The sequence below is a fragment of the Salvelinus alpinus genome, chromosome 3 (assembly GCF_045679555.1).
Source record: "Salvelinus alpinus chromosome 3, SLU_Salpinus.1, whole genome shotgun sequence".
Classification (NCBI taxonomy): domain Eukaryota; kingdom Metazoa; phylum Chordata; class Actinopteri; order Salmoniformes; family Salmonidae; genus Salvelinus; species Salvelinus alpinus.
Genome location: NC_092088.1, coordinates 980,875 through 1,002,142, shown reverse-complemented (window position 1 = coordinate 1,002,142; position 21,268 = coordinate 980,875). Strand labels below are relative to the sequence as shown.

Here is a 21,268-nt window from a genome sequence, read left to right as displayed (position 1 = left end):
ACAAGGTGTTGTTGTATAGGGCACAGAGAGGTATGTTTAATACTGACTACATGAGTCACAAGGCCATGGTGAGGTGCTGTTGTATAGGGCACAGAGAGATATGTTTAATACTGACTACATGAGTCACAAGGTGCTGTTGTATAGGGCACAGAGAGATATGTTTAATACTGACTACATGAGTCACAAGGTGCTGTTGTATAGGGCACAGAGAGATATGTTTAATACTGACTACATGAGTCACAAGGCCATGGTGAGGTGCTGTTGTATAGGGCACAGAGAGATATGTTTAATACTGACTACATGAGTCACAAGGTGCTGTTGCATAGGGCACAGAGAGTTATGTTTAATACTGACTACATGAGTCACAAGGCCATGGTGAGGTGCTGTTGTATAGGGCACAGAGAGATATGTTTAATACTGACTACATGAGTCACAAGGTGCTGTTGCATAGGGCACAGAGAGATATGTTTAATACTGACTACATGAGTCACAAGGTGCTGTTGTATAGGGCACAGAGAGATATGTTTAATACTGACTACATGAGTCACAAGGTGCTGTTGTATAGGGCACAGAGAGATATGTTTAATACTGACTACATGAGTCACAAGGCCATGGTGAGGTGCTGTTGTATAGGGCACAGAGAGATATGTTTAATACTGACTACATGAGTCACAAGGTGCTGTTGCATAGGGCACAGAGAGATATGTTTAATACTGACTACATGAGTAACAAGGTGCTGTTGTATAGGGCACAGCGAGATATGTTTAATACTGACTACATGAGTCACAAGGTGCTGTTGCATAGGGCACAGAGAGATATGTTTAATACTGACTACATGAGTCACAAGGTGCTGTTGTATAGGGCACAGAGAGATATGTTTAATACTGACTACATGAGTCACAAGGCCATGGTGAGGTGCTGTTGTATAGGGCACAGAGAGATGTGTTTAATACTGACTACATGACCACAATCCATCACTCTCCACCTCTGCACAGCCTCAGTGGAAGATGATCCATTACATAAAAAGTAAACACTGCCAGCTAACTAATAAAACTGATTTGGGTTTTGCTTAGATACAGTAGTGGAAAACTACCCAATTGTCATACTTGAGTAAAAGTAAAGATACCTTCATAAAAAATGACTCAAGTAAAAGGGAAAGTCATTTAAAAGGGAAAGTTTTATTTACGGATAGCCATGGGCACGTTGTCACATCTGCTTCTGCCACCCCCCCCCTAGTGGACATCCGGTGTCTCCTTGACCTGCAGCCCCAGTACACTCTCTCTCTCTCTCCGTGTGTGTGATTGTGTGTTTGGAGACAGGTGTGCTGGAGTCAGAGCAGTTCCCCACCAGCTGCAACCCGTTCCATAATCAAGACCTCTACAAATACTCAGTCCTGCCACTTCCACTCTGCCAGATCGTAATGTCCATTCAGTCAGTCATGCTTCTAGCTATTTGTTGTTATTTAAGATCCTGTATCCGGCTGTGCCTGTTTCTGCTGCCTGCCTGACGCTGTTTATCCTCTCACTGCAGTTTTGCCGCTCTGACTCTGGTTCCTGTCTCCTGTTCCACATCTCGCTACCCTGTTCTGGATTCAGCTCACCACCACTCCCTTGGATTCCCCTCCGGACCTGTTGACTCTGTCCCAACCCAGCTCACTCCAACCTCAGCCTCCACATCTGGATTCCTACAACTCATCTGAGCTTCCCCGAATCTGCACTCCATCTCTCCCTGTGTTACAATAAATATCTTGGTTCATTCATCCCTGTTTCCTTGTCTGAGTCTGCTCTTGGGTTCCCCTGTGCTGCTCTGCCTAACACACGCTCCAACACTCAGACATCATTTACAAACGAAGCATTAAGTGAGTCCACCAGATCAGAGGCAGTAGGGATGACCAGGGATGTTCTCTTGATAATTGTGTGAATTGGACCATTTTCCTGTACTGCTAAGCATTCAAAATGAAACATACTTTTGGGTGTCAGGGGAAATGTATGGAGTAAACAATACCTTATTTTATTTAGGAATGTAGTGAAGTAAAAGATTTCTAAAATATAAATAGCAAAGTAAAATACAGATACCCCCAAAACGACTTAAGAAGTAATTTAAAGCAGTTGTGTAAAAATACTTGAAAGTACTACTTACATGTACTGTAAGTCGTTTTTTCTGGTATCTGTACGTTACTTTACTATTTACATTTTGGACAACTTTTACTTTGACACTTAAGTATATTTAAAACCAAATACTTTTAGACTTTTACTCAAGTAGTATTTTACTGGGTGACTTTCACTTTTACTTGAGTCATTTTCTATTAAGGTATCTTTACTTTTACTCAAGTATGACAATTGGGTAATTTTTCCATCACTGCTTAAAATAATTTTTACCTAAGTACTTTACACCACTGTATATGCCGCCCAAAGAAAGGTTGGTGTACCAAGATTCAAAGGTCAGATCAGGAAGGAAGAGGTGGTGTTTGCTTGATTGTGCCTAGGACATTGTACATTGAACTCATCATATCTGGTTGGCAAGCATGTGAATGGTTTGTGTCGGAGTGTGTGGTCGATGAAACGGTGGAGCATGTGTTATATTGCTGTATGCTGAAAAGAGGGAAAGATTTAAGTGTAGGGTCATTGAGTTTGGATGGGGTTTGGGTGGGTGGGGGGGGGGGGGTGGAAGGGATTTTGGGGTTGGGGAAGGTTCTATCATAAGTTAGTAGGGTTCTTTATTTTCTCAGAAGCAATGAGTTATTGTAGGATTTAGAGATGTGTAGCTAATGTTGTTCTGGGATTCCTCCAATGGCATTGAGGAATACACATCAGCTACCACCATCCCCACATCAGTCGATAAGTGCGTTGATGACGTCATTCCCAGAGTGACCGTACGTACACACTCCAAACAGAAGCCATCGATTACAGGCAACATCCGCACTGAGCTAACGGGCTAGAGCTGCCGCTTTCAAGGAGCGGGACTCTAACCCGGAAGCCTATAAGAAATCCCGCTATGCCCTCCAACGAACCATCAAACAGGCAAAGCATCAATACAGGACTAAGATTGAGTCGTACTACACCGGCTCTGACGCTCGACGGATGTGGCAGGGCTTGCAAACCAGTACAGACTACAAAGGGAAGCACAGCCGAGAGCTTCCCAGTGACACGAGCCTACCAGACGAGCTAAACTACTTCTATGCTCACTTTGAGGCAAATAACACTGAAACATGCATGAGAGCACCAGCTGTTCCAGAAGACTGTGTGATCACGCTCTCCGCAACCGATGTGAGTAAGATCTTTAAACAGGTCAACATTCACAAGGCCGCAGGGCCAGACGGATTACCAGGACGTGTACTGCGAGCATGCGCTGACCAACTGTCAAGTGTCTTCACTGACATTTTCAACCTCTCCCTGTCAGAGTCTGTAAAGCCAACATGTTTCAAGCAGACCCCCATAGTCCATGTGCCCAAGAACACTAAGGTAAACTTCCTAAATGACTACCGACACATAGCACTCACATCTGTAACCATGAAATGCTTTAAAAGGCTGGTCATGGCTCACATCAACACCATTATCCCAGAAACCCTAGACCCACTCCAATTAGCAAACCGCCCCAACAGATCCACAGATGATGCAATCTCTATGCACTCCACACTGCCCTTTCCCACCTGGACAAAAGGAACACCTATGTGAGAATGCTATTCATTGACTACAGCTCAGCGTTCAACACCATAGTGCCCTCAAAGCTCATCAATAAGCTAAGGACCCTGGGACTAAACACCTCCCTCTGCAACTGGATCCTGGACTTCCTGACGGGCCGCCCCCAGGTGGTAAGGGTAGGTAACAACACATCCGCCACACTGATCCTCATCACAGGGGCCCCTCAGGGGTGCGTGCTCAGTCCCCTCCTGTACTCCCTGTTCACTCATGACTGCACGGCCAGGCACGACGCCAACACCATCATTAAGTTTGCCAACAACACAACAGTGGTAGGCCTGATCACCGACAACGACGAGGCAGCCTATATGGAGGAGGTCAGAGACCTGACCGTGTGGTGCCAGGACAACGACCTCTCCCTCAACGTGATCAAGACAAAGGAGATGATTGTGGACTACAGGAAAAAGAGGACCGAGCACGCCCCCATTCTCATTGACGGGGCTGTAGTGGAGCAGGTTGAGAGCTTCAAGATCCTTGGTGTCCACATCACAATCAAACTATCTTGGTCCAAACATACCAAGACAATTGTGAAGACGGCACGACAAAACCTATTCCCCCTCAGGAGACTGGAAATATTTGTCATTGGTCCTCAGATCCTCAAAAGGTTCTACAGCTGCACCATCGAGAGCATCCTGACTGGTTGCATCACTGCCTGGTATGGTAGCTGCTCGGCCTCTGACCGCAAGGCACTACAGAGGGTAGTGCGGACGGCCCAGTACATCACTGGGGCCAAGCTTCCTGCCTTCCAGTACCTATATACCAGGCGATGTCAGAGGAAGGCCCCCAAAAAATTCAAAGACTCCAGCCACCCTAGTCATAGACTGTTCTGTCTGGTACTGCACGGCAAGCGGTACCGGAGCGCGAAGTCTTGGTCTAAGGCTTCTAAACAGCTTCTACCCCCAAGCCAAAAGAGTCCTGAACAGCTAATCAAATGGCTACCCAGACTAATTGCATAGCCCCGCCCTCTTTTACTCCGCTGCTACTCTCTGTTGTTATCATCTATACATAGTCACTTTAATAACTCTACCTACATGTACATATTACCTCAACTAACCGGTGCCCCCGCACATTGACTCTGTATCGGTACCCCCTTGTATATAGTCTCGCTATTGTTATTTTACTGCTGCTCTTTAATTAGTTGTTACTTTTATTTCTTATTCTTATCCGTATTTTTTTTACCTGCATTGTTGGTTAAGGGCTCGTAAGTGAGCATTTCACTGTAAGGTCTACACCTGTTGTATTCGGCGCATGTGATAAATAAAATACAATTTGATATGATTTGATTTGAACTGTGATTGACTACACACTTCAGCACAGTAGGTGGCGGCATGATCCTTTAACATCTGTTTGCGGACAGCCATTTTGTCGAAGTTGAAGAAGAAGTCTGACACTGTAAACATTACGTCACGAGGGCCGAGAAGGGATTGCGTTCACCGTCTAGCTTCCAAGGTAATGTTGGTTAGCAATAACGGTCGCAAATAGATGTTCGTGTTAACTCAGAGTGACACCTTTGGCTAATACAAGATTATCTTACTAACCTTTGCAAATTGGTAATTGCAATTGTGTAATAGATGTCGGTCGTTAGCTGCCAAGTTTGATAGCTATCTAGCTTGCATAGCACCTTTTGGATAGCTAGCTAGGTAGATAACGTTAGCTAACTACCAAGCAGCTAACGGTAATTTACATATGGCCAACGTTAGATATCTGCATAGCTAACATCCTATGTGTTTTTGTTTTGGTCATGTTCAATGTTGTCTACTAACGTTATATCCCAAGTAACGTTAGATAAGTTAGCTGGTTGGCTAAACTATCTGGCTGGGTAGCTAGCGTAGCTACTTTGCTAAGCTAGCTAACGTTAGCTGGCTACTCTTGATATGAGGTGTATTGCTAACGTTAGTTAGTTGGCTGGCTAGAGGTAGCTAGGTGGCATGCATTCACAAAGTAAACACCCTTTCTCTCTAACGTTAGTCGTCAAAGAAGCTGTGGGCATTATTTAATCAGTCAAACCTAACTGTTTGGTTTGCTACTCTAGCCAGAGGTTGGTAGCAGTAGTTATATTTGTCAGACGGCAACAGATCATTGCTAACTAGTCAAGTTAGCTAGCTACTTTGACACTTGCACAAACGTTTAGATAGCTAGAGAAACTCAGATCTTAGTTAGCTGGCTCGGTAAGGAAACATTTAGATTCTGAAATCAGTAACTAGTAGTGTTTTGGCATGTGTCCTGTAATAGCGGCCATTGGGTCATCTGGAAATAGAAGGGTGTGCATTATTAGTCCTCTGAGGGTTTATTTATAAGAGCTGTTGGAGGTCACTGGAACAGCAGACACAGTCTGGTTGAGAGTGGACCAGAGGACAGGACATGGTTGCGTCCTAAATGGCACCCTATTCCCAAATAGTCCATAGAGCTCTGGTCAACAGTAGTGCACTATATAGTGGAGAGTGACATTTGGGACTCATACCTGGGGATATGTTTTTAGGACTGGGGGTGTTTTTGTTTTGGCAGAGTACCTGGTAGTTAGGCACAACTAGCCAGCAATGTTCTGCAGAGGAGAGGGACATGGGTTTATGTTTTGAGGAAAGGGGTGGGGTATGTTTTTAGGACTGGGGACTTTGTTTGGGCAGTGTACTTGGTAGTTATGTATACCTAGCTAGTTCTAGACAGATTGGCTAACTGGATCTGCATTGTCAATTCCTATGCCAGTCAATTTCAGTGATTATAGCTTGTTATTACCCAACTAGTCTGTCTGACATTGAGAGACATCAGGGAGTATTGCACTCTGTTATTCATGAGAAGCTATGTTCTCAACTAGCTTACCTGGTTAAATGAAGGTGAAATAAAAATAAAGAAACTAGCAGATGATGTCCAGAGCTTCTTGACATAAGAAGAGCGATTACTCACCTCAAACTGGACAAAGATCTTTTCTTTAATGAGTCTGACGCTAAGGAAATACTGCTTTCTTGAGACCAGCCCCAAATCCCAGTCATTCACGGGAAGAAAAGATTGAGAAAACGGGGGCGGCGGTCGGGGTGCCTTGTGAGAATTTGTAGGCGAGTGGGTAAACCACCGCTACCATCAGTACTATTGGCAACATGCAATCATTGGGAAAATAGTCTTAATCGTAGATCAAGTTTATCCTACCAAAGGGATATTAAACTAATATCTTATGTCACCGAGTCGTGGCTGAACGACGTGGATAATATAGAGCTGGCTGCATTGGCAGAACAGAGCAGCTACGTCTGGTAAGACGAGGGAGGGGTGTGTGTCTATTTGTCAATAACAGCTGGTGCGCGATATCTAATATTAAAGAAGTCTCGAGGTATTGCCCGCCAGTAGACCGCACTATCTACCAAGAGGAGTTCTCATCTATATTATTCGTAGCTGTCTATTTACCACCACAAACCGATGCTGGTGCTAAGACCCCACTCAATGAGCTGTATAAGGCCATAAGCAAACAAGAAAATGTTCATCCAGAAGCGGTGCTCCTAGTGGCCGGGGACTTTAATGCAGGCAAACTTAAATCCATTTTACCTAATTTCTACCAGCATGTCACATTGACTCGGTACCGATACCCCCTGTTTATAGCCTCGTTATTTTATTGTATTACTTTTTATTTTATTTCCTACTTTATTTAGTAAATATTTTCTTAACTCTATTTCTTGAACTGCATTGTTGGTTAACTTCTCTAGGGTAGGTGAGACGCTAACGTCCCACCAGGCCAACATCCGGTGAAACTGCAGAGAGCTAACATTTTAAATACACCATTCGTTGTATTAAACGTTCTTGTAAATACATGTATCTTACATCATTTAAAAGATGAACGTCTTATTAATCCAGCCACTGTGTCAGATTTCAAAAAGGTTTACTGCAAAAGCAAACATGTGATTTTCTGAGGACGGCGCCCCATACACAAAAGTATTACTAGCATTTTCCAACCAAGCATTAGCATCACGAAAGTCAGAAATAACAATAAAATAAATCGCTTACCATTGAAGATCTTCCTCTGGTGGCAATGCCAAGTGTCCTAACTACACAGTGAATGTTCGTTTTGTTTGATAAAATCAATTTTTATAGCCTAACACGAAACATTTGTAAACCGGTTGTGTCATGATTTCTGTCTCATTCAACTTTGGACGAAGCGTTCGTGGTAATTACACACACTAAACAAACGTTTATCCAGTCATGGTTGGTTTCATTACAATCCTCTGGTTGTTACTAACACATACATGATGGCTCTTTTCCCGGGACGTATTGACCCGAAACAAACCGATTTGAAGACACCAATCAATGACCTCATTGCGCACCAATGGTAGGACCGGTCTATCGTTGATTGACTGTATTTTGGCCCAATGACCACTGATCATCTTGAAATCTAGCTTGGAAGATAGCCAATGAGCTGAGGTAAACGGCAATATGCAATGGTTATACGTTTGAAGACCAGCCTTTGTCGTAAACTCTGGCGTAAAAGAGGTTCATTCGCCATTTCAAATCCTACTTGACGGAGCCACAAGTGTTACACATAGCAGTACATATTCAATAGCATTTTCAACAAGTTTATATATTTAAATTATGGCGAATAAATCAGGAAAAGCTAAAACAAAGTCTAGGTATACAGATTTAACCCAAATTAGAGAGGAAATTGATAGAGACAGCCCCCCATCTCACAGCTAACCTTCAGGGAGCTGCTCATCCAGGAGCTTGCTAGCTACAGCAAGTCCACTGCAGCACCTTCTGCTCCATCAACCAGTGGTGTTCACCTGCCCAGATTCATCTCTGCAGAACACTGCCATTGTATTACATCAAAACTTTATAGACCTGAAATTAGTATTGATTGCAGGTAAAACTAAGTATATGATGTTCTCTGGAGCGCATAAAAATAAGTCCGATGATTTAATCATATGTACTGTTGATGGTGTCCATATTGATCGTGTCCGTGCTTACAAATACCTGGGCATCTGGATGGATGAATAGCTGTCTTTTATAAATCATATTGTTCACTTAAACTGCATCCAACGACTTTAATGAAGTGTCAGCTGCGTTCATTCAGATGTGGCCATAGTTTACGACTGATAGGAATGTCGACTGAATCATCAACTTTCTACTATTTAGCGAGAGGCAGGACCCTATAAAGCTGCCATTTTTCATCTCAGCTTCTTGACTAATCAAATCAAATTTTATTTGTCACGTGCACTGAATACAACCTTAGAGTGAAATGCTTAAGGACTCGTAAGTAAGCATTTCACTAAGGTCTACACCTGTTGTATTCGGCACATGCGACAAATAAAATTTGATTTTGATTTGATTAGTCAAGAAGCTGAGAAGTAAAATGGTCTGCTTCTATAGGGTCCTGCCCATAGAACTCATCACCACGTTCTCTACCAGACAGTTGGTTGGCCCCTGATGTCATCACTGCGTTCTCCACCAGACAGTTGGTTGGCCTCCTGATGTCATCACTGCGTTCTCTACCAGACAGTTGGTTGGCCCCCTGATGTCATCACCACGTTCTCTACCAGACAGTTGGTTGGCCTCCTGATGTCATCACTGCGTTCTCTACCAGACAGTTGGTGGCCCTCTTGGATGTCATCACCACGTTCTCTACCAGACAGTTGGTTGGCCCCCTGATGTCATCACTGCGTTCTCTACCAGACAGTTGGTTGGCCTCCTGATGTCATCACCACGTTCTCTACCAGACAGTTGGTTGGCCCCCTGATGTCATCACTGCGTTCTCTACCAGACAGTTGGTTGGCCTCCTGATGTCATCACCACGTTCTCTACCAGACAGTTGGTTGGCCCCCTGATGTCATCACCACGTTCTCTACCAGACAGTTGGTTGGCCTCCTGATGTCATCACTGCGTTCTCTACCAGACAGTTGGTGGCCCTCTTGGATGTCATCACCACGTTCTCTACCAGACAGTTGGTTGGCCCCCTGATGTCATCACTGCGTTCTCTACCAGACAGTTGGTTGGCCTCCTGATGTCATCACCACGTTCTCTACCAGACAGTTGGTTGGCCCCCTGATGTCATCACCACGTTCTCTACCAGACAGTTGGTTGGCCCTCTTGGATGTCATCACCACGTTCTCTACCAGACAGTTGGTTGCCCCCTGATGTCATCACTGCGTTCTCTACCAGACAGTTGGTTGGCCCCTGATGTCATCACTGCGTTCTCCACCAGACAGTTGGTTGGCCCCCTGATGTCATCACTGCGTTCTCTACCAGACAGTTGGTTGGCCTCCTGATGTCATCACTGCATTCTCTACCAGACAGTTGGTTGGCCCCCTGATGTCATCACCACGTTCTCTACCAGACAGTTGGTTGGCCTCCTGATGTCATCACTGCGTTCTCTACCAGACAGTTGGTGGCCCTCTTGGATGTCATCACCACGTTCTCTACCAGACAGTTGGTTGGCCCCCTGATGTCATCACCACGTTCTCTACCAGACAGTTGGTTGGCCCTCTTGGATGTCATCACCACGTTCTCTACCAGACAGTTGGTTGCCCCCTGATGTCATCACTGCGTTCTCTACCAGACAGTTGGTTGGCCCCTGATGTCATCACCACGTTCTCTACCAGACAGTTGGTTGGCCCCCTGATGTCATCACCACGTTCTCTACCAGACAGTTGGTTGGCCCCCTGATGTCATCACCACGTTCTCTACCAGACAGTTGGTTGGCCCCCTGATGTCATCACTGCGTTCTCTACCAGACAGTTGGTTGGCCCTCTTGGATGTCATCACCACGTTCTCTACCAGACAGTTGGTTGGCCCCCTGATGTCATCACCACGTTCTCTACCAGACAGTTGGTTGGCCCCCTGATGTCATCACTGCGTTCTCCACCAGACAGTTGGTTGGCCCTCTTGGATGTCATCACTGCGTTCTCTACCAGACAGTTGGTTGGCCTCCTGATGTCATCACTGCGTTCTCTACCAGACAGTTGGTTGGCCTCCTGATGTCATCACCACGTTCTCTACCAGACAGTTGGTTGGCCCTCTTGGATGTCATCACCACGTTCTCTACCAGACAGTTGGTTGGCCTCCTGATGTCATCACTGCGTTCTCTACCAGACAGTTGGTTGGCCCCCTGATGTCATCACTGCGTTCTCTACCAGACAGTTGGTTGGCCTCCTGATGTCATCACCACGTTCTCTACCAGACAGTTGGTTGGCCCCTGATGTCATCACCACGTTCTCTACCAGACAGTTGGTTGGCCTCCTGATGTCATCACCACGTTCTCTACCAGACAGTTGGTTGGCCCTCTTGGATGTCATCACCACGTTCTCTACCAGACAGTTGGTTGGCCTCCTGATGTCAATCACCACGTTCTCTACCAGACAGTTGGTTGGCCTCCTGATGTCATCACTGCGTTCTCTACCAGACAGTTGGTTGGCCCCCTGATGTCATCACCACGTTCTCTACCAGACAGTTGGTTGGCCCCCTGATGTCATCACTGCGTTCTCTACCAGACAGTTGGTTGGCCTCCTGATGTCATCACCACGTTCTCTACCAGACAGTTGGTTGGCCCTCTTGGATGTCAATCACCACGTTCTCTACCAGACAGTTGGTTGGCCTCCTGATGTCATCACCACGTTCTCTACCAGACAGTTGGTTGGCCCTCTTGGATGTCAATCACCACGTTCTCTACCAGACAGTTGGTTGGCCTCCTGATGTCATCACTGCGTTCTCTACCAGACAGTTGGTTGGCCCCCTGATGTCATCACCACGTTCTCTACCAGACAGTTGGTTGGCCCTCTTGGATGTCATCACCACGTTCTCCACCAGACAGTTGGTTGGCCTCCTGATGTCATCACTGCGTTCTCTACCAGACAGTTGGTTGGCCCCCTGATGTCATCACCACGTTCTCTACCAGACAGTTGGTTGGCCCCCTGATGTCATCACCACGTTCTCTACCAGACAGTTGGTTGGCCCCCTGATGTCATCACTGCGTTCTCTACCAGACAGTTGGTTGGCCCTCTTGGATGTCATCACCACGTTCTCTACCAGACAGTTGGTTGGCCCTCTTGGATGTCATCACCACGTTCTCTACCAGACAGTTGGTTGGCCTCCTGATGTCATCACCACGTTCTCTACCAGACAGTTGGTTGGCCCTCTTGGATGTCAATCACCACGTTCTCTACCAGACAGTTGGTTGGCCTCCTGATGTCATCACCACGTTCTCTACCAGACAGTTGGTTGGCCCTCTTGGATGTCAATCACCACGTTCTCTACCAGACAGTTGGTTGGCCTCCTGATGTCAATCACCACGTTCTCTACCAGACAGTTGGTTGGCCCTCTTGGATGTCAATCACCACGTTCTCTACCAGACAGTTGGTTGGCCTCCTGATGTCATCACTGCGTTCTCTACCAGACAGTTGGTTGGCCCCCTGATGTCATCACCACGTTCTCTACCAGACAGTTGGTTGGCCCTCTTGGATGTCATCACCACGTTCTCCACCAGACAGTTGGTTGGCCTCCTGATGTCATCACTGCGTTCTCTACCAGACAGTTGGTTGGCCCCCTGATGTCATCTCCACGTTCTCTACCAGACAGTTGGTTGGCCCCCTGATGTCATCACTGCCTTCTCTACCAGACAGTTGGTTGGCCCTCTTGGATGTCATCACCACGTTCTCCACCAGACAGTTGGTTGGCCTCCTGATGTCATCACTGCGTTCTCTACCAGACAGTTGGTTGGCCCCCTGATGTCATCTCCACGTTCTCTACCAGACAGTTGGTTGGCCCCCTGATGTCATCACTGCCTTCTCTACCAGACAGTTGGTCGGCCCTCTTGGATGTCATCACCACGTTCTCTACCAGACAGTTGGTTGGCCCTCTTGGATGTCATCACCACGTTCTCCACCAGACAGTTGGTTGGCCTCCTGATGTCATCACCACGTTCTCTACCAGACAGTTGGTTGGCCCTCTTGGATGTCATCACCACGTTCTCCACCAGACAGTTGGTTGGCCTCCTGATGTCATCACCACGTTCTCTACCAGACAGTTGGTCGGCCCTCTTGGATGTCATCACCACGTTCTCTACCAGACAGTTGGTTGGCCCTCTTGGATGTCATCACCACGTTCTCCACCAGACAGTTGGTTGGCCTCCTGATGTCATCACCACGTTCTCTACCAGACAGTTGGTTGGCCCTCTTGGATGTCATCACCACGTTCTCTACCAGACAGTTAGTTGGCCCCCTGATGTCATCACCACGTTCTCTACCAGACAGTTGGTTGGCCCTCTTGGATGTCATCACTGCGTTCTCTACCAGACAGTTGGTTGGCCCTCTTGGATGTCATCACTGCGTTCTCTACCAGACAGTTGGTTGGCCTCCTGATGTCATCATCACGTTCTCTACCAGACAGTTGGTTGGCCCTCTTGGATGTCATCACTGCGTTCTCTACCAGACAGTTAGTTGCCCCCTGATGTCATCCCGTGTGGGGTTTCAACAGGATCAGGCAGCCAGGGAAGACCAGTCTGTGGGGTTTCAACAGGATCAGGCAGCCAGGGAAGACCAGTCTGTGGGGTTTCAACAGGATCAGGCAGCTAGGGAAGACCAGTCTGACAGAGGTGAGGTTGATTTTTGCAAATAGAACACTTTATTCTCTCTGTGCATTAAACACTGGACAAGCTAGATGCTATTTTGACAAACCTCAAAAGTTGTTTTCCAAACTGTATCAAGGGCTGATACAGGCTTTTCCCGATGACACCACTTCCCGTACAGAAATGTGAGGAAGACCAGGTAGAAGCTGATGATGATGAATAGATACAGATGTTTGAATCCCCGTTCATGTTCATATCTCAGACATAAATTACTGCAGTTTATGACCATCCCATACAACGCCTGGTTTCGATGATGGCGCCGGCAGACATGGCAGTATTTTTGATTTTTTTTGTGTTGTTTCTTACATTATTAGCCAAGAACGTTTTTTGTGTTGCATACAGCCGGAAATACATTTTGGATATCAGAGCGGTGGTAACTCTTCAGCATTACGACCAGGAATACGACTTTCCCAATTGGATCCTTTGTTTGTACCCTCCAGGGCAATTGAACTTATCCCAGAGGCTGCTCCAAGACGCTGCCGGCGGAGAAGCGGTATTCGAAGTGGACTTCTATTACTCGCTAATGTTCAGTCTCTGGACAAATAAAATAGACAAGCTCAGGGCGAGGATCTCCTACCAGAGAAACATCAGGGACTGTAACATACTCTGTTTCACGGAATGATGGCTCTCTCCGGATATACAGTCATGGCTAAAAGTTTTGAGAATGACACACATTCATTTTCACAAAGTCTGCTGCCTCAGTTTGTATGATGGCAATTTGCATATACTCCAGAATGTTATCAAGAGTGATCAGATGAATTGCAATTAATTGCAAAATTGCATTTGCCATGCAAATGAACTGAATCCTCAAAAAACATTTCCACTGCATTTCAGCCCTGCCACAAAAGGACCAGCTGACATGTCAGTGATAGTCTCGTTAACACAGGTGTGAGTGTTGACGAGGACAAGGCTAGAGATCACTGTCATGCTGATTGAGTTCGGATAACAGACTGGAAGCTTCAAATGGAGGGTGATGCTTGGAATCATTGTTCTTCCTCTGTCAACCATGGTTACCTGCAAGGAAACACGTGCCGTCATCATTGCTTTGCACAAAAAGGGCTTCACAGGCAAGGATATTGCTGCCAGTAAGATTGCACCTAAATCAACCATTTATCGGATCATCAAGAACTTCAAGGAGAGGGGTTCAATTGTTGTGAAGAAGGCTTCAGGGCGCCCAAGAAAGTCCAGCAAGCGCCAGGACCGTCTCCTAAAGTTGATTCAGCTGCGGGATCGGGACACCACCAGTACAGAGCTTGCTCAGGAATGGCAGCAGGCAGGTGTGAGTGCACCTTCACGTACAGTGAGGCGAAGACTTTTGGAGGATGGCCTGGTGTCAAGAAGGGCAGCAAAGAAGCCACTTCTCTCCAGGAAAAACATCAGGGACAGACTGATATTCTGCAAAAGGAACAGGGATTGGAGGCCTGAGGTGAAGTAATTTTCTCTGATGAATCCCCTTTCCGATTGTTTGGGGCATCCGGAAAAAAGCTTGATGGTTGATGATATTACTAGTTTATCTTGTGTGTCCTGCGTTGCGTATAATTGATGCGGTGGCATTCGCAAAAAGGACTGTCGTTGCGCCAACGTGTACCTAACCATAAACATCAATGCCTTTCTTAAAATCAATACACAAGTATATATTTTTAAACCTCCATATTTAGTTAATATTGCCTGCTAACATGAATTTCTTTTAACTAGGAAAAATGGTGTCACTTCTCTTGCAACAGAGTCAGGGTATATGCAACAGGTTGGGCCGCCTGGCTCGTTGCGAACTAATTTGCCAGAATTTTATGTAATTATGACATCACATTGAAGGTTGTACAATGTAACAGGAATATTTAGACTGATGGATGCCACCCGTTAGATAAAATACGGAACGGTTCCATATTTCACTGAAAGAATAAACGGCTTTTTTTCGAGATGATAGTTTCCGGATTTGACCATATTAATGACCTAAGGCTCGTATTTCTGTGTGTTATTATGATATAATTAAGTCTATGATTTGATAGAGCAGTCTGACTGAGCGGTGGTAGGCACCAGCAGGCTCGTAAGCATTCATTCAAACAGCACTTTCGTGCGTTTTGCCAGCAGCTCTTCGCTGTGAGATTAAGCTGGTGTCACCGATGTGAAATGGCTAGCTAGTTAGCGAGGTGCGCACTAATAGCGTTTCAAACGTCACTCGCTCTGAGACTTGGAGTAGTTGTTCCCCTTGCTCTGCATGAGTAACGCTGCTTCGAGGGTGGCTGTTGTCGATGTGTTCCTGGTTCGAGCCCAGAGCGAGGAGAGGGACGGAAGCTATACTGTTACACTGGCAATACTAAAGTGCCTATAAGAACATCCAATAGTCAAAGGTATATGAGATACAAATCGTAGAGAGAGAAATAGTCCTATAATTCCTATAATAACCTCAACCTAAAACTTCTTACCTGGGAATATTGAAGACTCATGTTAAAAGGAACCACCAGCTTTCATATGTTCTCATGTTCTGAGCAAGGAACTTAAACGTTAGCTTTCTTACATGGCACATATTGCACTTTTACTTTCTTCTCCAACACTTTTTGTTTTTGCATTATTTAAACCAAATTGAACATGTTTAATTATTTATTTGAGGCTAAATAGATTTTATTGATGTATTATATTAAGTTAAAATAAGTGTTCATTCAGTATTGTTGTAATTGTCATTATTACAAATAAATAAATAAAAAATCGGCCAATTAATCGGTATCGGCTTTTTTTTGGTCCTCCAATAATCGGTATTATTCTAGTGTGGGTAGGTAGTGTCTGTCTGAATGGCTGTAACACCTCTCCTCTCTCTCTCTGTCTGGGTAGGTGGTGTCTGTCTGTAACACCTCTCCTCTCTCTCTTGTCTGGGTAGGTAGGGTCTGTCTGTAACACCTCTCCTCTCTCTCTCTGTCTGGGTAGGTAGTGTCTGTCTGAATGGCTGTAACACCTCTCCTCTCTCTCTGTCTGGGTAGGTGGTGTCTGTCTGTAACACCTCTCCTCTCTCTCTCTGTCTGGGTAGGTCGTGTCTGTCTGAATGGCTGTAACACCTCTCCTCTCTGTCTGGGTAGGTGGTGTCTGATGGTGGATGAGGTGTCAGCAGAACACAGGGTGATGGTGTAGTGACAGGCTGCCAGGGTGAGGAGGACAGGTGAGGTGCTAGCTGAGGGGCGTGGGATGTGGCGCTGGACAACCCACCTGGACGGAGGGCCGCGGAGGGTGAACCATGCTGCCGTCTCCGTGGGACACAAGGTGTACTCCTTCGGAGGATACTGCTCTGGAGACGACTACGAGACGCTGAGACAGATAGATGTGCACATCTTCAACACAGGTAGCTGTTATAGACCAAACACAGCTCGATTATTGATGATATGACCGTCTGGGCTTAGGGTCCGTCAGTTCTAGGTCCCATGCATGCTCGTCTTTCCCTAAATTACCTCCTTTCTCAACTTCAAAAGGCCAGTCCTTTGATATTGTAATCTAACCACTTTCATCTTAAGATCTATCATTTTGCCCTCTGATGTCATGGTGACATCAGGATCTGTCGGTCATTATGAAGTAGTGTAGTTCTTCAGATGAGTTGGAAGAAAGGAAGAGGACCTGGGGAATGGGGTCAGTCAGTATAGAAGAGGACCTGGGGAATGGGGTCAGTCAGTGTAGAAGAGGACCTGGGGAATGGGGTCAGTCAGTATAGAAGAGGACCTGGGGAATGGGGTCAGTCAGTATAGAAGAGGACCTGGGGAATGGGGTCAGTCAGTATAGAAGGGGACCTGGGGAATGGGGTCAGTCAGTATAGAAGAGGACCTGGGGAATGGGGCCAGTCAGTATAGAAGAGGACCTGGGGAATGGGGTCAGTCAGTATAGAAGAGGACCTGGGGAATGGGGTCAGTCAGTATAGAAGAGGACCTGGGGAATGGGGTCAGTCAGTATAGAAGAGGACCTGGGGAATGGGGTCAGTCAGTATAGAAGAGGACCTGGGGAATGGGGTCAGTCAGTATAGAAGAGGACCTGGGGAATGGGGTCAGTCAGTATAGAAGAGGACCTGGGGAATGGGGTCAGTCAGTATAGAAGAGGACCTGGGGAATGGGGTCAGTCAGTATAGAAGAGGACCTGGGGAATGGGGCCAGTCAGTATAGAAGAGGACCTGGGGAATGGGGTCAGTCAGTATAGAAGAGGACCTGGGGAATGGGTTCAGTCAGTATAGAAGAGGACCAGTCAGTATAGAAGAGGACCTGGGGAATGGGGTCAGTCAGTGTAGAAGAGGACCTGGGGAAAGGAGTCAGTCAGTGTAGAAGATCAGGACCTGAGGAATGGGGTCAGCCAGTACAGAAGAGGACCTGGGGATAGGGGTCAGTAAGTTTAGAAGAGGACCTGGGGAATGGGGTCAGTCAGTACAGAAGAGGACCTGGGGAATGGGGCCAGTCAGTGTAGAAGAGGACCTGGGGAATGGGGCCAGTCAGTGTAGAAGAGGACCTGGGGAATGGGGTCAGTCAGTACAGAAGAGGACCTGGGGAATGGGGTCAGTCAGTATAGAAGAGGACCTGGGGAATGGGGCCAGTCAGTATAGAAGAGGACCTGGGGAATGGGGCCAGTCAGTATAGAAGAGGACCTGGGGAATGGGGCCAGTCAGTATAGAAGAGGACCTGGGGAATGGGGTCAGTCAGTATAGAAGAGGACCTGGGGAATGGGGTCAGTCAGTATAGAAGAGGACCTGGGGAATGGGGTCAGTCAGTATAGAAGAGGACCTGGGGAATGGGGTCAGTCAGTATAGAAGAGGACCTGGGGAATGGGGTCAGTCAGTACAGAAGAGGCCCTGGGGAATGGGGTCAGTCAGTATAGAAGAGGACCTGGGGAATGGGGTCAGTCAGTATAGAAGAGGCCCTGGGGAATGGGGTCAGTCAGTATAGAAGAGGACCTGGGGAATGGGGTCAGTCAGTATAGAAGAGGACCTGGGGAATGGGGTCAGTCAGTATAGAAGAGGACCTGGGGAATGGGGCCAGTCAGTATAGAAGAGGACCTGGGGAATGGTGTCAGTAAGTATAGAAGAGGACCTGGGGAATGGGGTCAGTAAGTATAGAAGAGGACCTGGGGAAAGGGGTCAGTAAGTATAGAAGAGGACCTGGGGAAAGGGGTCAGTCAGTATAGAAGAGGACCTGGGGAATGGGGTCAGTCAGTATAGAAGAGGCCCTGGGGAAGGGATCAGTAAGTATAGAAGAGGACCTGGGGAAAGGGGTCAGTAAGTATAGAAGAGGACCTGGGGAAAGGGGTCAGTAGGTATAGAAGAGGACCTGGGGAAAGGGGTCAGTAGGTATAGAAGAGGACCTGGGGAATGGGGTCAGTCAGTATAGAAGAGCAAGACCTGGGGAATGGGGTCAGTCAGTATAGAAGAGCAGGACCTGGGGAATGGGGTCAGTAAGTACAGAAGAGCAGGACCTGGGGAATGGGGTCAGTAAGTACAGAAGAGCAGGACCTGGGGAATGGAGTCAGTAAGTACAGAAGAGCAGGACCTGGGGAATGGGGTCAGTAAGTATAGAAGAGGACCTGGGGAAAGGGGTCAGTCAGTATAGAAGAGGACCTGGGGAATGGGGTCAGTCAGTATAGAAGAGGACCTGGGGAATGGGGTCAGTAAGTATAGAAGAGGACCTGGGGAATGGGGTCAGTAAGTATAGAAGAGGACCTGGGGAATGGGGTCAGTAAGTATAGAAGAGGACCTGGGGAATGGGGTCAGTAAGTACAGAAGAGCAGGACCTGGGGAATGGGGTCAGTAAGTATAGAAGAGGACCTGGGGAAAGGGGTCAGTAAGTATAGAAGAGGACCTGGGGAAAGGGGTCAGTAAGTATAGAAGAGGGCCTGGGGAAAGGGGTCAGTAGGTATAGAAGAGGACCTGGGGAAAGGGGTCAGTAGGTATAGAAGAGGACCTGGGGAATGGGGTCAGTCAGTATAGAAGAGCAAGACCTGGGGAATGGGGTCAGTCAGTATAGAAGAGCAGGACCTGGGGAATGGGGTCAGTAAGTACAGAAGAGCAGGACCTGGGGAATGGGGTCAGTAAGTACAGAAGAGCAGGACCTGGGGAATGGAGTCAGTAAGTACAGAAGAGCAGGACCTGGGGAATGGGGTCAGTAAGTATAGAAGAGGACCTGGGGAAAGGGGTCAGTCAGTATAGAAGAGGACCTGGGGAATGGGGTCAGTCAGTATAGAAGAGGACCTAGGGAATGGGGTCAGTAAGTATAGAAGAGGACCTGGGGAATGGGGTCAGTAAGTATAGAAGAGGACCTGGGGAATGGGGTCAGTAAGTACAGAAGAGCAGGACCTGGGGAATGGGGTCAGTAAGTATAGAAGAGGACCTGGGGAAAGGGGTCAGTCAGTATAGAAGAGGACTTGGGGAAAGGGGTCAGTCAGTATAGAAGAGGTTCTGGGGAATGGGGTCAGTAAGTACAGAAGAGCAGGACCTGGGGAATGGGGTCAGTAAGTATAGAAGAGGACCTGGGGAATGGGGTCAGTAAGTACAGAAGAGCAGGACCTGGGGAATGGGGTCAGTCAGTATAGAAGAGGACCTGGGGAAAGGGGTCAGTCAGTATAGAAGAGGACCTGGGGAATGGGGTCAGTCAGTATAGAAGAGGACCTGGGGAATGGGGTCAGTCAGTATAGAAGAGGACCTGGGGAATGGGGTCAGTAAGTATAGAAGAGGACCTGGGGAATGGGGTCAGTAAGTATAGAAGAGGACCTGGGGAATGGGGTCAGTAAGTACAGAAGAGCAGGACCTGGGGAATGGGGTCAGTCAGTATAGAAGAGGACCTGGGGAAAGGGGTCAGTCAGTATAGAAGAGGACCTGGGGAATGGGGTCAGTAAGTATAGAAGAGGACCTGGGGAATGGGGTCAGTAAGTACAGAAGAGCAGGACCTGGGGAATGGGGTCAGTAAGTACAGAAGAGCAGGACCTGGGGAATGGGGTCAGTAAGTATAGAAGAGCAGGACCTGGGGAATGGGGTCAGTAAGTATAGAAGAGCAGGACCTGGGGAATGGGGTCAGTAAGTATAGAAGAGGACCTGGGGAATGGGGTCAGTAAGTACAGAAGAGCAGGACCTGGGGAATGGGGTCAGTCAGTATAGAGCAGGACCTGGGGAATGGGGTTAGTGTGTGTGTGTGTGTGTGTGTCTGTACCAGTGTGTGTGTGTCTGTACCAGTGTGTGTGTGTGTCTGTACCAGTGTTTGTGTGTCTGTACCAGTGTGTGTGTGTCTGTACCAGTGTGTGTGTGTCTGTACCAGTGTGTGTGTGTCTGTACCAGTGTGTGTGTGTCTGTACCAGTGTGTGTGTGTCTGTACCAGTGTGTGTGTGTCTGTACCAGTGTGTGTGTGTGTGTCTGTACCAGTGTGTGTGTGTGTCTGTACCAGTGTGTGTGTGTGTCTGTACCTGTGTGTGTGTGTGTCTGTACCTGTGTGTGTGTGTCTGTACCTGTGTGTGTGTGTGTCTGTACCTGTGTGTGTGTGTGTCTGTACCTGTGTGTGTGTGTGTCTGTACCAGTGTGTGTGTGTCTGTACCAGTGTGTTTGTGTCTGTACCAGTGTGTGTGTCTGTACCAGTGTGTGTGCCTGTGCCAGTGTGTGTGTGTGTGCCTGTGCCAGTGTGTCTGTACCAGTGTGTGTGTGTGTCTGTACCTGTGTGTGTGTGTGTCTGTACCTGTGTGTGTGTGTCTGTACCAGTGTGTGTGTGTCTGTACCAGTGTGTGTGTGTCTGTACCAGTGTGTGTCTGTCTGTACCAGTGTGTGTGTGTGTCTGTACCAGTGTGTGTGTGTCTGTACCAGTGTGTGTGTGTCTGTACCAGTGTGTGTGTGTCTGTACCAGTGTGTGTGTGTCTGTACCAGTGTGTGTGTGTCTGTACCAGTGTGTGTGTGTCTGTACCAGTGTGTGTGTGTCTGTACCAGTGTGTGTGTGTCTGTACCAGTGTGTGTGTGTCTGTACCAGTGTGTGTGTCTCTTCACAGT

General features: G+C 47.2%; 1 protein-coding gene across 4 annotated transcripts in view; it reads left to right on the top strand.

The window, feature by feature from the left end:
• Positions 1 to 5,034: 5,034 nt before the first annotated feature.
• LOC139569906 (kelch domain-containing protein 3-like) overlaps positions 5,035 to 21,268 on the top strand; it is a 124,430-nt gene continuing 108,196 nt past the window's right edge. For all 4 annotated transcript variants that reach the window (XM_071391232.1, XM_071391233.1, XM_071391235.1 and 1 more), the window contains exons 1-2: positions 5,035 to 5,147; positions 16,359 to 16,618. In XM_071391232.1, the coding sequence (XP_071247333.1) occupies positions 16,465 to 16,618 (154 nt within the window). In that variant the 5' untranslated portion in view covers positions 5,035 to 5,147; positions 16,359 to 16,464. The remainder of the gene's footprint in view (positions 5,148 to 16,358; positions 16,619 to 21,268) is intronic.